Source organism: Vombatus ursinus, unplaced genomic scaffold, assembly GCF_900497805.2.
Source record: "Vombatus ursinus unplaced genomic scaffold, bare-nosed wombat genome assembly UNPS02001419.1, whole genome shotgun sequence".
NCBI classification, from domain to species: domain Eukaryota; kingdom Metazoa; phylum Chordata; class Mammalia; order Diprotodontia; family Vombatidae; genus Vombatus; species Vombatus ursinus.
In genome coordinates, this window is record NW_020941197.1 from 5917523 (window position 1) to 5932343 (window position 14821).

Here is a 14821-nt window from a genome sequence, read left to right on the forward strand (position 1 = left end):
ATGCTGCTGTTTACTGACTTTAAAACAGACTACATAGAGAAAGGAATGACAGATGTGTGTTTATCTATATAAAATGTCTGTTTGGGAGAAGGATGAATTGACTGGTAGAAATTGGTAGATATGGAAGAAAAATTTCCTCACTGAAATTGTCTGGATCCTTTAGCAAATTCATCAGTAGGTTTGTAGACAAAATACACACCATTCTCTTTATCACACTGGATAAAGATGCTGGACTTGGACTCAAGAAGATCCGAATTCAAATCCAGCTTCAGACACTTGCTGGCTCTGCAACTCTGATCAAGTCACTTAATCTCTTTGTGCCTCCATCAAAAAGGGATCATAATAGCACCTACCTCTCAAGGTTGTTATGAGAGTAACTGAGACATTTACAAAGGTCTGTGTAAACCTTAAATCATTATGTAAAAGCTAGCTATGGAAAACACTATGTAATTGTATTAGTAAGAAAGTCTCCCCAGTCCCCTCAAAATGCAAAAACTAGTAAACATTTTATTAGGGGATGGGTTAAGTACAGTCCTTCCTGGAGAAAAAGGAATAATTCCATAAACAACCACAGATTTGGTCTTCAGACATGTTCTGGTCTTGTACAGTTTTTGTGTAAATCACCTGTAAGAGAAATCAAGAGACGTGTGCCAGAAAGAGCACAAACTTCATTTATCATGATTACTCACCTCCCCTTCTTGTTTCTGTATTTAGACAAAGAATTTAATGGTGTACAGTGTAGGTGTAGTGGAAAGTGCATTTAACCTTGAAGCAGCAGGCCTAATTCCCACCTTCTTCATTTAATAAGTGTATGAATTGGGCAGTTCTTTTAAATCTCTGGGTCTAAGCTTACTCATGTGTTAAAAGAGAAAAGAATACTAGCCCTATCAATTTCAAAAGGTTGTGAAAGTCTCTGGAAATGGAAATGGGATATACTCACACACAATTGTGAATTATTTATTAACATTAAAGAGTAGGGGAGGCAGGGAGGGAGTAGCATTTGAATGAGATCTGGTCTTACTGGCAAACTCATATTGGCGGGGGAAGAGCACTGGATTTTTAGTCAGAGGACCTGGATTCAAGCTGGGCTCTACTATTAACTACCTGAGGGCAGGTAGCTGGTGTAGTGGATAGAGCACCAAGCCCGGAGTTAGGAAAACTCATTTTCCTGAGTTCAAATGTGGCCTCAGACACTTACTATCTGTGTGACCCTGGGCAAGTCACTTAACCCCATTGCAGCAGTTCCCTCATCTGTCAAATGAGCTAGAGAGGAAATGGCAAACCACTCCAGTATCTTTGCCAAAAAAACCCCAAATGGGGTCGCAGAAGAGTCGACAGACTGAACTACATTTACTACCCAAATAGTGTTAAACAAGTCCACTTGATTTCTCCGGCCCAAGGACCGCACATCAGTATGTAAAATAAGGAGGTCTGACTAGATAATGAGTAAAGTCTAAATTCTCCGACATCAGAACAGGGCTACTCTTCCTCACAGCTTGTTGGGTATAAACTCCCATTCTGTCCATCTGGCCCCACACAAGCTTTACAGATTCCCTGTCACTCTTATATTAACTATGCTTTCAGAGATTTTGACCACAAACAAGTAAGTTTTTTAGTACTTAGGGTGCATTCAATGTTGTTAAGTAATGTTGAAAATCTTTTCTAGGTCATACTCATCCTTGGACAACACTCAAACTCCACCCAGAGAAGGGGTAACAATATTAACTAAGAAAAATCAACCCAAGAGCTCTGGCCTTGGAGTCAGGAGGACCTGGGTTCAAATCTGGTCTCAGACCCTTGACACTTACTAGCTGTGTGACCCTGGCCAAGGGGACCCCCGATTGCCTAAAGCAAAAAAAAAAAAAAAATCAACCCATCAGGTACAGTATTGCCTGATTTAAAATGTATCCCCCAACTCTCCCTACCTGGGGGGGAAAAAAGGCTACTCAAGTGAAATATTAGGAAGATGGTGGAGAACTACGGACACGCTCTTCATCTTACCCCTCTTCTGCTTGGCAGGGCACAGTGCCCTCCTCCTCTAGTCTCACGCCTGAAAAAGTCCCCAGTGCGCAAAGCCTCCCCAGCCTCTGTGCTGCCTACTCCTCCAGGTGATCCACTTTCGCAGGGCGTGGGAACGGCTCTGGAACCAAATCCCCCCGTGTTTGTGGAACCCGATCTTCCTTTGTCCTGAAGGCACCCTCCACCTCTCTGACATCAAGCCGCTTTCCCAATCGGGTGATTTTCCGGTGGTGCTGTAGGGAAGAGAACACCCAACCTTAACCAAGGTACTGTACACACTCCTCTCTTTTCCCTGGTTTTCTCTCTTAGCCCGCAGGTTTGGTTTTCCCCGCCCAGTGCTGCAATTCTAGCTGCAACTACCCTCACACATCTGGCAGGACCGCAGCTTTACTCCTTGCCTTTTCCCTGAAGGGCACTGAGGAATAACAGGGCTTGCCTCCATGGAAGGTCCTAGGGCAGGTCGGACGTGGTGGCCCCGGGGACCCAAGCGAGAGTGGCAGAGAGAGAGGGAGAGAAAGAGAGGGAGGGAGAATGAAAGAGGGAGAAGGAAAGAGGGAGGGAGAGAGACGCAGACAGACAGGCAGAGAGAGAGAGAGAGAGAGAGAGAGAGAGGTGGGTACTGCACAGAGACCGAGGCGGCCACAAGGACCCCCGCCTCAGACGCCTCCAGCCAGGACGCGGACGCAAGTCGAGGGCCCCCTCCGCCTTCCTGCCCATCCAGCCCTCCACCCCCCGCGGCTGCAGCCTCCCTGCCCCAATGCGGCAGAAGTCACCGACAGCGTCCAGGGCGACCAGCAAGCAAGGGGCGGCGAGGTAGCGGCCTGGCCAGAAGCGCCTGGCAGGTTTGGGAGCCCGTGGCTTTCTCCGCGTTCCTGGCGCAGTGACCCAGACCTCAGGGCGTGGGTCGTGTGGGTTTGGCTGCCGGGGGCGTCGGCTTCCCCTTCGCGAGCGGACGGCTGCTCAGGGGAGGAGCTGGTTTCCGAGCTTCCCCCGCCGGCGTTTGGCCTCCGGCCCCGGGCTCTCGCCCTCTCTGCTTGGCCACCCCTGGCTCCCCGAGCTTGGAGAGGCTTTGGTGGGGAGAGGTAAGCGGCATTCTCCTTCCTCCCCTTCCCCCTCCCCCGTCCGGGAACCTGAAATCCATGCTGAGGAGACCTGAGTCTCGGGTCTTGGGTTAGCTTTAGAAAGGGCTGGGGGCCAGAAAGGAAGGGACCCCCTTTTAAACCACCTCCGCCCCCACCCCCACCCCCGGGACGCAGGGATTCGGGAGGGCGAGAGAGGTCTGTGAATTTTGGGTGCATTAGGTGCTGGTTCCGTAACAGGAGGAGAGAGGAGTCTTTGCAGACCTAACGGGCCCGGCGGACTCGGGCCACTTGAAGGGAGAGGCTCCCCGACATTACCTCTAGCCCAGGCGCGTAACGTGGGGGCGCCCAGAGCAGGCACGGGCGCGTGGGCGTGCCCGGACTCCCTGGCACTGTGGGAAGATAAGGACCTGCCGAGGGACATTTAGGGTCGTCTGGCTGCTCCAGCTGTCTAGAACTACTATCTCCATTTGGTCGTCTTTTTCAAAAGAAAGGAACTTTTGTTCTTTCAGAGTTTCCAAAAGAACCCTTATGTCTGCTAACAGTGTAACTAGAGCTACAAAAATAAAGCAGAAAAGGCGCCCTGGCAATGATCCTGCAAATTGGCTTGGGCAGCTAATTATAATGCAAGCAGAAAACTTGTGCTTTTGCTGTCATTCCAAGTGTTCCTTTGCCCCATCCCTTTCCTGTGGGTTGCTATTTTGGATAACAAACCCCAACCCCCACACCAATCCGGTTACGAAAAAGAAGGGCACACAAAGATTTTCATCATTAGAAAATGGGGTTTATTTAAAGTTTTTTTTGTTTTGTTTTGTTTTTAATGGAAAGTAGATCTCAAACCAAAGCCTCACACACCTAATTTAGAAATTATTCAGAAGTCCTTCAGAAGGACTCAGATAACACTGAAAATCTGCTCAGGATATTAGCGACTACAGAGCTCCTTTTTTAATCTCGTGTGCCTTATTCTCCTATTACATGTGCTCTGCCCATATTGACCTTTTATACTACTATCAGCCATTTCAAATAATCACATTCAAAAACCAAACCCTACAGTAGAACTCATTTTCTTATTGTACTCTTTCTACATTAAATAATTGTTGAAATTGCATTTTAGTTACATGAAGTTTAGAATTTCTGGGAGGCCCAGCCTAGCTGGGAGAACTTCCTCTATTTTTCAGGAGAAAACAGCTAGCTTTGACTCCACCTTTCAGTTTGTGGTACTTGACTCATTTCTTGACTTTTCACACACCAAGGCCTATGAAAATAAATAGGTACTCTCAGGGTAACCTAGTCAGGACAGAGTTAACTAACTCCTAGGGCTCTTTAGATAATTAGAACTTTGATTTGTAGGCTTAGAAAAAGATTTCTATGCAAATTTAAGTTGTTAGTGATATGCTGAACTACAAATTGAACATGATGGAATCCACATTTTCTATAGAAAGCTTTCTGTGGCCTTGAAAAAAATCACTATCTAAATGCTGTCTTATTATTATTAAAATGAGACTACCACTGAGACTTACTAATAAGCTTTGATGAGGATAATGTATTTGCACGAACAATGCCCATTAGAACAAAAATTCTTAAGATTCAGAGAGGGAAAATGGCAAAATATTGACAGGGATGCATTTCAAAGTTTAGAAAAATGCATGAGAAAATAATTGTTTCATAAAATTTTTAATTTCTGAATTTTCAAAAAATCAAAGATTCTCCTTGACATATGATTTGGCAGCACAAATTCCCCACCTCTTAATCCTGTTCATACGTAGCCCTTTCTCTGAAGTGCTGTATTTTGTGTCCTACCCTTATCATATATCTGGGATTTTTAACTTACTATTTTTTTTTACAATCTCCCTCTCTTCTGCTTTTAAATGCTTAATTATCTCTCAAGTGGAACACAGCATTGACTTGGTTCTAAGAAACTTTTCCAGTACCATTTCATTTCTCTCTTTTCTTATAGCTAAACTGCTGAAACAGATGATTTTTCTATATTTTTCTTAACACTTTTTACCTCTTTAAATCCAAAAGGTTGATAAGGAAGAAATCAGATTTTTAATATGTGTGTTTGTTACACTTTGATGTTCGGAATTTACTGATAATCTGCAGGACTAAGTTGGTTTCCTTTTGCATTTAAAAAAAAAAAGTTTTATACAAATAAAGTCTTGATTGCCAAGAAAATGGTTTACGTTTTTAAAAGTACAGCCTATTTCTGAGTGCTTTAGAAGCTCAAGTACTTAAGTGGAGACTTGCTCTGCTTAGGCTTTGGGTCTGTATGTTAATTATAAATAATTCTTATCTAGTCACCATGGTAGGAACTCTACCAGGCAACACTTAGTGAGTGTTATACCTATACAATGATATCTCCATGACTAATTTTTTTTTTCCTAAATAAAGCCAGCTTCAACTTAAGAGTTAGGAAAGGGTCCAATCTTCTTTTTCTGTTGGTGGCACAGGTGGTCAAAGAGGAGAGGTGCTCCTTGGGTTCAGACTCCTCAAAGACAGACCAGTGACTAGGTCTGGTTAAATAGAGGATACCGCTCCTGACATGTTTTCCAGGGAACTGGGAAGCTAAATCTCAAATTTGGTGAACCTATCATTGGACCAGTGAGGCTAGCCTGGTATCCCTTGCAGTTTGAGAGATTGGGCAGCCTTAACCTTCTGGAGGGAAAGGAGAGAGGGTGTATCCTGATGAGTTGTGGAAAGGAATCCATGTCTTGGAAAACATCCCTCTACCTTTTATATTCTTTGAATATCTGGTAGCAAAAGCATTGTTGGATTGCATCCTTTTATTACTCTCCTTGAAAATAACAAAAAGTATATTTACACTAACGATAGATCAGCAAACGTGATATATAGTGAATGCTGAATTTGCAGTCAAGAAGTTGTCCAGTTGTGTTCAACTCTTCATGACCCCATTTGGGGTTTTCTTGGGAAAGACAAGAAGTGGTTTTCTATTTCTTTCTGATTTTACTGATGAGGAAGCCAGGCAAACAGGGTTAATTAAATAGCTTGTCCAAGGTCACACAGCTAGTTAAGTGTTTGAGGCCATATAACTGAAGTCTTTCTGACTCTCAGCCCAGTGCTCTACCCACTGAGCCACCCATCTACCCCTTTCAAGTCAGGAAGAGCTGGGTTCTAATCTTATCTCTGACACATACATACTAGCTTTGTGGCAGTGGACAAGTCGTTTAATTTTTTTTGCCTATTAAGTTCTAGAATGGCTTAAAAGATCCTTGAGCAATTTTTGATGTTTAAGACTTCTACTGCTTGGTCTGATTTAGTGAGGCCCTGCTCTACCCTTCATGCATGAATAATCTGTGAACTCATCCCTTTGGATTTGGTACTGATTTTATTGCACTATTTTTAATTCAAGGTCAGATTTCAGTCTTCAAAGAATATGTAAGATTAGTAAGCATGTGAACGGGAGACTGGTGGGTTTTTCCACTTAAGCTGTTTTCTTAATGTCATGTTTAGATGTCCTAACCTCCCAATCACTTGGTTAGTTCCATAGGTAACAAGTCTTCTGTAGCTATTTGAGTTCAAGGTTTGGTAAATTGGGGAGGTATGGAAGCCAAACTTGGCATACTCAGCTATAGCACCTAAGAATGAAAATATAGCATGAATTTTCCTGTTTAAAAAAAAAAATTCCCTAGTTTGTTCTTACATTTGTTTTTAAGACTTTTGAAATTGAGAAGTGGATTATCCAGAATCATTCAGATGAGAGAAAAATAGATGATAATCTAGACATTTACTTGTAGTTTTGAATAAAAAGGACTGGAATATAATTGATTTCCACATGACCAAAAAAAACAAAAAAACAACCCTTTAATTTGTAATTTGATTTAACTGGCAGGTTCCAGAATGCTAGACAGGTTTCTTGTCTCCAGCCTAGAGACACTTTCAGGATCCAGTTTGCCCTATACTCAGCTGTCAAACACTGTGTTTTTTTTCTTTCTTTTCTTTTTTGAATTTTAATACAGATAATTTTTTTTACACTTAATAGTATTTTATTTTTTAATTACATTTAAAGATAGTTTTCAGCATTCATTTTTATAAGATTTTGAGTTCTAAATTTTTCTCTCTCCCTTCTTCCCCTCCCACCTCCCCAAGGTAGCAAGCAGTCTGATATAGCTTATACATGTACAATCATGTTAACCACATCTCCACATTAGTCATGTTGTGAAAAAAGAATCAGAACAAGAGAAAAACCATGAAAAAGAAAAAAAAATTAAAACTGAAAATAGTATATTTTGATCTGCATCAATCTCCATAGGTAAATTTTCTCTGAATAAGGATAGCATTTTTCATCATGAGTCTTTTGGAATTGTCTTGGATCAAAGTCTATCATAGTTGATCATCGCACAGTATTGCTGTAAACTGTGTACAATGTTCTCCTGGTTCTGTTCACTTCACTCATCATCAGTTCATACAAGTCTTTCCAGATTTTTCTGAAGTCAGCCAGTTCATCATTTCTTATAGCACAATAGTATTCCATCACATTTGTATACCACAACTTGCTCAGCCATTCCCCAATTGATGGGCATTCCTTCAATTTCCAATTCTTTGCCACCACAAAAAGAGCTGCTATAAATATTTTTGTACATGTAGATCCTTTTCCCGTTTTTATAGTTGCTTTGGGTTACAGACCTAGTAGTGATATTGCTAGATCAAAGGGTATGCATAGGTTAATTGGCCTTTGGGCATAGTTCCAAATTGCTCTCCAGAATAGTTGGATAAGTTCACAACTCTACTAACAATGCATTAGTGTTCCAGTATTCCCACATCTTCTCTAACATTTATCATTTTCCATTTCTGTCATATTAGCAATCTGATAGGCATGAGCTGGTACGTCAGAGTTGCTTTAATTTGCATTTCTCTACTCAATAGTGATGTAGAGCATTTTTCATGTGACTATAGATAGCTTTAATTTCTTCATCTGAGAACTGCCTGTTCATATCCTTTGACTATTTATCAATTGGACAATGACCTCTAGTCTTATAAATTTGACTCAGTTCTTTATGTATTTGAGAAATGAGGCATTTATCAGAAATACTTGCTATAAAAATTGTTTCCCAGCTTTTTGCTTTCCTTCTAATTTTGGTTGCATTGGTTTTGCTTGTGCAAAACCTTTTTAATTTAATGTAATCAAAATTATTCATTTTGCATTTCATAATGTTCTCTGTCTCTTGTTTGGTCATAAATTCTTCTCTTCTCCATAGATCTGACAGGGAAATTATTCCTTGCTTTCCTAATTTGTTTATGGTATCACCCTTTATGTTTAAATCATGTACCCATTTTGACTTTTTCTTTGTATATGGTATAAGATGTTGATCTGTGCCTAGTTTCTACCATACTCTTTTCCAGTTTTCCCAGCAGTTTTTGTCAGATAGTGAGTTCTTATCCCAGAAGCTGTAGTCTTTGGGTTTATCAAATAGTAGATTACTATAGTCATTGACTACTGTGTCTTGTGTCCCTAACCTATTCCACTGATCCACCACTCTATTTCTTACAGTACCAAGTAGTTTTGATGATTGCCACTTTATAATACAGTTTTAAATCTAATATGGCTAGACCACCTTCCTTTGCATTTTTTTCATTAATTCTCTTCATATTCTTGACCTTTTGTTTTTCCAGACGAATTTTGTTATTATTTTTTCTAGCTCTATAATGTTTTGGTAGTTTGATTGGTATGGCACTGAATAAGTAAATTGATTTAGGTGGAATTGTCATTTTTACTGTATTGGTTCGGCCTACCCACGAACAATTGATATTTTTCCAGTTGTTCAGATCTGACTATATTTGTGTGAAAAGTGTTTTGAAATTGTATTGATACAGTTTCTGGGTTTGTCTTGGCAGACAGATTCCCAAATATATTATATTGTCTTTAGTTATTTTAAGTGGAATTTCTCTTTATTTTAAGTGGAATATCTCTTGCTGTTGGGCTTTGTTGGTAATATATAGAAATGCTGATGATTTGTGTGGATTTATTTTATATCTTGCAACTTTGCTAAAGTTGTTAATTGTTTCAAGTAGTTTTTTAATTGATTCTCTGGGATTCTGTCAGTATACCATCATATCATCTGCAAAGAGTGATAGTTTTGTTTCTTCATTGCCTAGTCTAATTCCTTAAATTTCTTTTTCTTCTGTCATTGCTAAAGCTAACATTTCCAGTACAATATTGAATAATTGTGGTGATAATGGGCATCTTTGTTTCACCCCTAATCTTACTGAGAATGCTTCTAGCTTATCTTCATTACATATAATGCTTGCTGATGGTTTTAGATATCATTTTAGTGTATCATTTTAAGGAAAACTCTTCTTTAGATATCATTAGTGTAGCATTTTAAGGAAAACTCCATTTATACCTATGCTCTCTATGCTTTTAATAGGAATGGGTTCTGTATTTTGTCAAAAGCTTTTTCTGCATCTATTGAGATAATCATATGATTTCTGTTAGTTTTGTTATTGATATGGTCAATTATGCTGCTAGTTTTCCTAATATTGAACCTCACCTGGTCATAGTGTATTATCCTTGTAATAAATTGTTTTAATCTCTTTGCTAATATTTCATCTAAAATTTTTGTATCCATATTCATCAGGGAAATTGGTCTATAATTTTCTTTCTCTGTTTTGGCTCTTCTTGGTTTAGGTATCAGCACCATATTTATGTCATGATAGGAATTAGACTGGGCAATGAGGAAACGAAGCTATCACTTTTTGCAGAGAGATTTGTTGGCATACAGTTGGGCAAAATAGTTCCTAATTAATGCTTCAGTTTCCTCTTCCTTGGTGGTAAATCCACCATTTCATTTTTGATACTGGTAATTTGTCTTTCTCGTTTTTTAAAAAATCACATTAAATAAAGGTTTATCTATTTTATTGGGTTGTTTTTCATAAAACCAGCTCTTAGTTTCATTTATTAGTTTAATAGTTTTTTTTACTTTCAATTTTATTAACCTCCCCTTTGATTTTCAGAATTTCTAATTTGGTATCTAATTGGGGATCTTTAATTTGTTCTTTTTCCACCTTTTTTAGTTGCATGCCCAATTCATTGATCTGCTCTTTCTCTATTTTATTCATGCAAGCATTTAGAGACACAAAATTTCCCATAAGTACCGCTTTGGCTGCATCTCATAAGTTTTGGTATGTTTGTGTCTTTATTGTCATTCACTTTGATGAAATTATTAGCGCTGTGATTTGTTTTTTGATCCACTCATTCTTTAGGATTAGATTATTTAGTTTCCAATTAATTTTTAGTCTGTCTTTCCATAGCCTTTTTTTACATGTAATTTTTATTGCATTATGATCTGAAAAGAATGCATTTAATATTTTTGCCTTTCTGTATTTGATTATGAGGTTTTTATGCCCTACTACATGGATCTCAGAGTATGTGGGACAGAGAGAATAAAGTGTATGAAAGTCTCTTGGGGGGAAGGGTTACAAAGGGCTTTGAACACCAAATAAAAGATTTTATATTTTATCTTGGGCAGGTAGGTGGTGCAATGTATCATAGAATGCTGGGTCTGGAATCAGGAAAATCTGAGTTCAAATCCAGCTTCAGACACTTACTTGCTGTGTGGCCTTGGGCAAGTCACTTAACCCAGTTTGTTTTAGTTTCCTCACCTGTAAAATGAATTGGAGAAGAAAATGGCAAACCACTCCAGTATCTTTGCCAAGTAAATCCCAAATGGGGTCACGAAGAGTTGGACACAACTGAAAATGACTAAACAACAACTTAGGCTATAGTGTGCCTCTTTGCTATTCTTCATCTTGTTTGAAATTTTTATTCTTCAGAAGTTGTGACCAAATAATATTATTGAAAGAAAATATTGATGTTAAAAAAAATGGACTTATGCATCAGAAAGCAAACTGTTTGGGATTGTTTATGAGTACATTGGAGTTTGCCAAAAGGAAACTGCTTCCTCTGGTTTAATTCTGGGCTGAATTCATTGTTCATCTGCACTGCATGCCCAAGATAAATATATGAATGGACCAATTGAGTGGGCTGCCTGAACAATATGCTTTTTTTACTCTCTTATTTGTTTTTTCTTTGTGTATTGCTGGGTTGGTCTCTTTTGAATGATAGTGCATCTTATTGAAAAGGCCCTGTGAATTCTAGGTCCTGATGCAGTCACCCCAGTGTTGTTCACAAACAGAAATATCAGGAGAACCTCTCTGTATATATTGAGAATCCCTCCTACATTTGAACTTCAGACAGGTCATCATGCATGACCGCAATAAACGCTTGGCATCCATAGCTCCTTATTTTGCATTGCTTGAATCATGATAACCAGCTGATTGTTGGACAAAGTTTTTTTTAATCAAGCAATGATGAAGAAAGACAGAAATGATTAGAGAATAGGAATCTTCCTAGTATCAGGATAATTTAGAGTCATTCAAAATGAACTGGAATGTCAACATTTTGGGGGGAGTAGGTGGAGAAAGTTGTTGGTAATGCACATGTGAAGTTCTTTTGACTTCAAAGAAAAACAAAACAAACCCTTAAGAAAAAAATTTCTGAGACTTTTGTTGGGGGGGGGAAACAAATTCCTCTTATCTAAGGTTTTATAAATTCAGAGAGGCAGTGTTGTATAGTGGATAAAGTGACCATGGTTAAGCCACATGACCTCTCAATACTCTAAGTCACTCTAAACCTGCATGTTACAGATCACTTGCTAGTCTACATTGATGAAGGGAGTTTATCATTCTGATGAAATCACAGGTCTAGACCATCTTGTCCAAAATAAAATCCTAATGATGGATCTCAAATTTGGTCGGGGCCAACACAGTGCTTTATGCCTACATTCTTAGTAACTATAATATAAGGAGGAAGAGAAGAGATCCAAGTTCTGCAAACTTTAAGCACTGAGTTAGGAAATAATCCTTAAACATGGGAGAAATTCTTATTTTAAATAGGTCCATGGTGGGGGAAATGCCTTGCTGGCGTCTGGCTTACAAAGTTAGCATGCTATGAAACAGACTACCGAATGACTTCAGAGGCTGTGGGGGAAGCTTCTTTTCTAATAGAATACATCTCTGGTTTTCGTGATGAACTTTAATGAGAAAATAGGATTTACTTTACAGCCAGCTTTGCTGGGTCCTCGTCCATAAGATGGATGATACTTGTACAACATGAGTCTGTTAAATTATGTGAGGTCTCATGTATCTAGAATCCAGATGGACTTTTATTTGCAATGTTATTCCTGTGATAATGTTATACAAAGATTCTGAGGTCTTCACGATATTGAGGTAGCTTCCAAATCCTCAGAGGAAGAATAAATTATGTTTATTGCAGGGTTAGTATCAAGTGTATTTTATGTTCTGATTCTTCAAAGATTGATATCCCATGTATGAAATCATAAGCTGCTATTTGTGTCATACAGAAACTTCATATCTAGTTAACTCACAATTCTGATCATTAGAGATTTTATCCCATGCTTAGACCCCTAGGATCCAGATAATCCAAACACTGTGGGCCACATGAGTCCTATGTGGACTCCACTTTTCTATGATAATATTTTATACTTGGACATCACTTTAAAGGTTACAAAGCATTTGAATTATGTGTTATTTCATTTGTTCCTCTTAGTTAAATAATCCTGTATTGTATGTAGAACAGGTAGTAGCATCTATTTTACAAAAATCTGAGGGTGAGAAAAGTTAAGCAACTTGCCCAAGATTTCTCAAACATGGAAAGGATATTCTGTTTTTCTCAGCTAAGGTATTGGAACTCTTTTTTCCACTGCCCATGGCAACCAGGCTTCGAATTATTAGTTACCACTTAAGGATTTACATGAGGCCCATGGAGGTTCACTGATACTGGGAAGGTTCCTACTCTCTCTTTATCAATGCTTGATTAGACAGAGCTTTGTTCAGCAATCAGCTGGTCATCATGATTTAAGCAATGCAAAAATAAGGAGCTATGAATGCCAGTTATTTGCCACTACCATACAGGATGATCTTTCCAAAGACCAGCTGGTCCAGGGTCATAAACCTAATAAGGGTTTGATTTTACCCCAGGTTTTCCTGACTCCAGACCTATGGTATCCATGGTACCATACTGCTTCTGAGTTCTGGAAAATACAATAAATCTTGGAAGCAAAATTGGAGAGGGATGGATTAATCCTGGTTTCTTAATCTGGGATCTGTCAGCTCTAAAAAAACAATTGGATAGCTATACTTAAATATAATCCTATATATTTTATTTTATACATCTAAAATGTTTTTCTGAGCAGGAGGGAGGGAGAGAATTTGGAACTTAAAATTTAATTTTAAAAATGTTAAAAAGTGAAAAATTGAATTAATAAAGTAAAAATGTTATACTGAGAAAGGGTTCTTGGGCATCACCAGATGGCTAAAGAGGTCTACGACGTGACTTACATGTGAAGAATCTGTGGATTAGGTGAACTCTAATTTCTTTTTCTGCTTGAAATTCTTTGATCCTGTAAATTAAACTTTTATGGCTCTTTGAATTACAACATACTGTCAGTCTACTAGGGGGTGGGACTGAGTATGTGTATGACTCTTCTATAACCTATCACTCTTAACAGAAAAAGCAACTTAATGCCCAAGTCCTCCTGATGGTATATCAGTATCATCATCCTTGTTTATCAACATATATGGAATGTATGTTTACTTGATATGAATTGTCATAATGATATTTATATTGTTATGCTATATCAAATTCCCTTAGCTATTAGGCATCCCCAGTACATCTTGGAAAACTTTTGAATCATTGAGTTGACCAACTTTTTTTAATCTTAAAGCTTTTATCTTATTCATTGTTATGCCTACAAAGATGGTTAGATGAGTTTAAAATGCATACAATTAGAATTTTAATTTTTTTGAAACTTATGTGACCCAGGGCTAAGCAAACATGCTACAAATCATAACCACATTGCTTGCAGGCTTATACTAATATATAACTGTTTTTTCAGCATAGGTTTGTTAAACACTTATTGTGGGCTCGTCACTCTACTAGGTGCTAGGTAACCAAAGCTATGTAACCAGCTACATAACCATCTAGGCAAACAGTCTAAACCAGGTTGAGGATAAACCACAGGCCTCAAACCCCCTGGTGAGTCAGGGGGATGACTACTCCAAGCATGTGAAGAGTTTTCCTTCTGGAATGGGTGGGTGAGAACAGTTTGTTCCAGTGGCCATGAAGGGGACTGAAGCAGGCTCTGTGGAGCACTTAGAGCTTGGTCAGACATCAAAGGCACCAAGGTCATGTGCTGCATCCTGGGCCATCGCCAGTCATCCTGACTTCTGTCCGGCCGCTGAACTTCAGTGACTCTGGTCAGACTCGGAGAGTTGAGGCTGACCACTTGGTGCAACTCTGTCGTGATGTCATTAATCCTCTTCGAAAAGGAAGGACAGAGAATAACAGTTGGGGAAAGAGGATATAGATGATGATGATGATGATGATGATATGTGTATGCTAGAACACAACTGGAATGGACCTTAGGATTTACTTAATCCAATCTATAAGTAAGCAAAAATGTCTTCTGTGACATCCCTGACAAGTCGTAGTAATTGTACAACTACTACTTTAGTCCATAGATTAAAAGGAGAGGGACTATATCTATGGTTCCCAGTACCAAACTCCCGTTACCAAGGCAAGTTGCACCTTCTGTGTAACTTTTAATGTTTGAGACTTACCTAAAGCACTGAGCAGTTAAATATACTTCAGTAATCTAGTAAGCATTTATTAAGTGTCAGTGACA

General features: G+C 39.0%; 2 protein-coding genes across 5 annotated transcripts in view; one reads left to right on the forward strand and one right to left on the reverse strand.

Annotated features, from left to right (window-relative positions):
- Nucleotides 1-2036: 2036 nt before the first annotated feature.
- LOC114046227 lies at nucleotides 2037-3568 on the reverse strand. The gene is made up of 3 exons (XM_027866471.1): nucleotides 3437-3568; nucleotides 2797-3362; nucleotides 2037-2252 (listed from the first exon to the last, which is right to left on the reverse strand). The coding sequence occupies exons 1-3, from the start codon at nucleotides 3566-3568 to the stop codon at nucleotides 2045-2047; spliced, it is 906 nt and encodes a 301-aa protein (XP_027722272.1). The 3' UTR covers nucleotides 2037-2044.
- The window catches only part of ST3GAL6 (ST3 beta-galactoside alpha-2,3-sialyltransferase 6), an 88372-nt gene continuing 75752 nt past the window's right edge, over nucleotides 2202-14821 (forward strand). For 2 of the 4 annotated variants that reach the window (XM_027867789.1, XM_027867780.1), the window contains exon 1: nucleotides 3016-3101. The gene's annotated coding sequence lies outside the window, so the exon portion shown is untranslated. Of the gene's footprint in view, nucleotides 2286-3014; nucleotides 3102-14821 lie in introns of those variants that run through there. The other 2 variants (XM_027867798.1, XM_027867825.1) reach the window with 2 other exon arrangements.

Excerpts from the sequence above, each read along its gene's own strand:
- LOC114046227 (XM_027866471.1), bottom strand. The coding sequence starts at position 3,568 with ATGGAGATAGTAGTTCTAGACAGCTGGAGCAGCCAGACGACCCTAAAT. Across the intron at positions 3,363-3,436 it reads CCTGCTCTGGGCGCCCCCAC|GTCTGCAAAGACTCCTCTCT; the intron begins GTTACGCGCCTG and ends CGGGCCCGTTAG. Across the intron at positions 2,253-2,796 it reads TGCTGGTCGCCCTGGACGCT|CACCACCGGAAAATCACCCG; the intron begins GTCGGTGACTTC and ends TCTTCCCTACAG.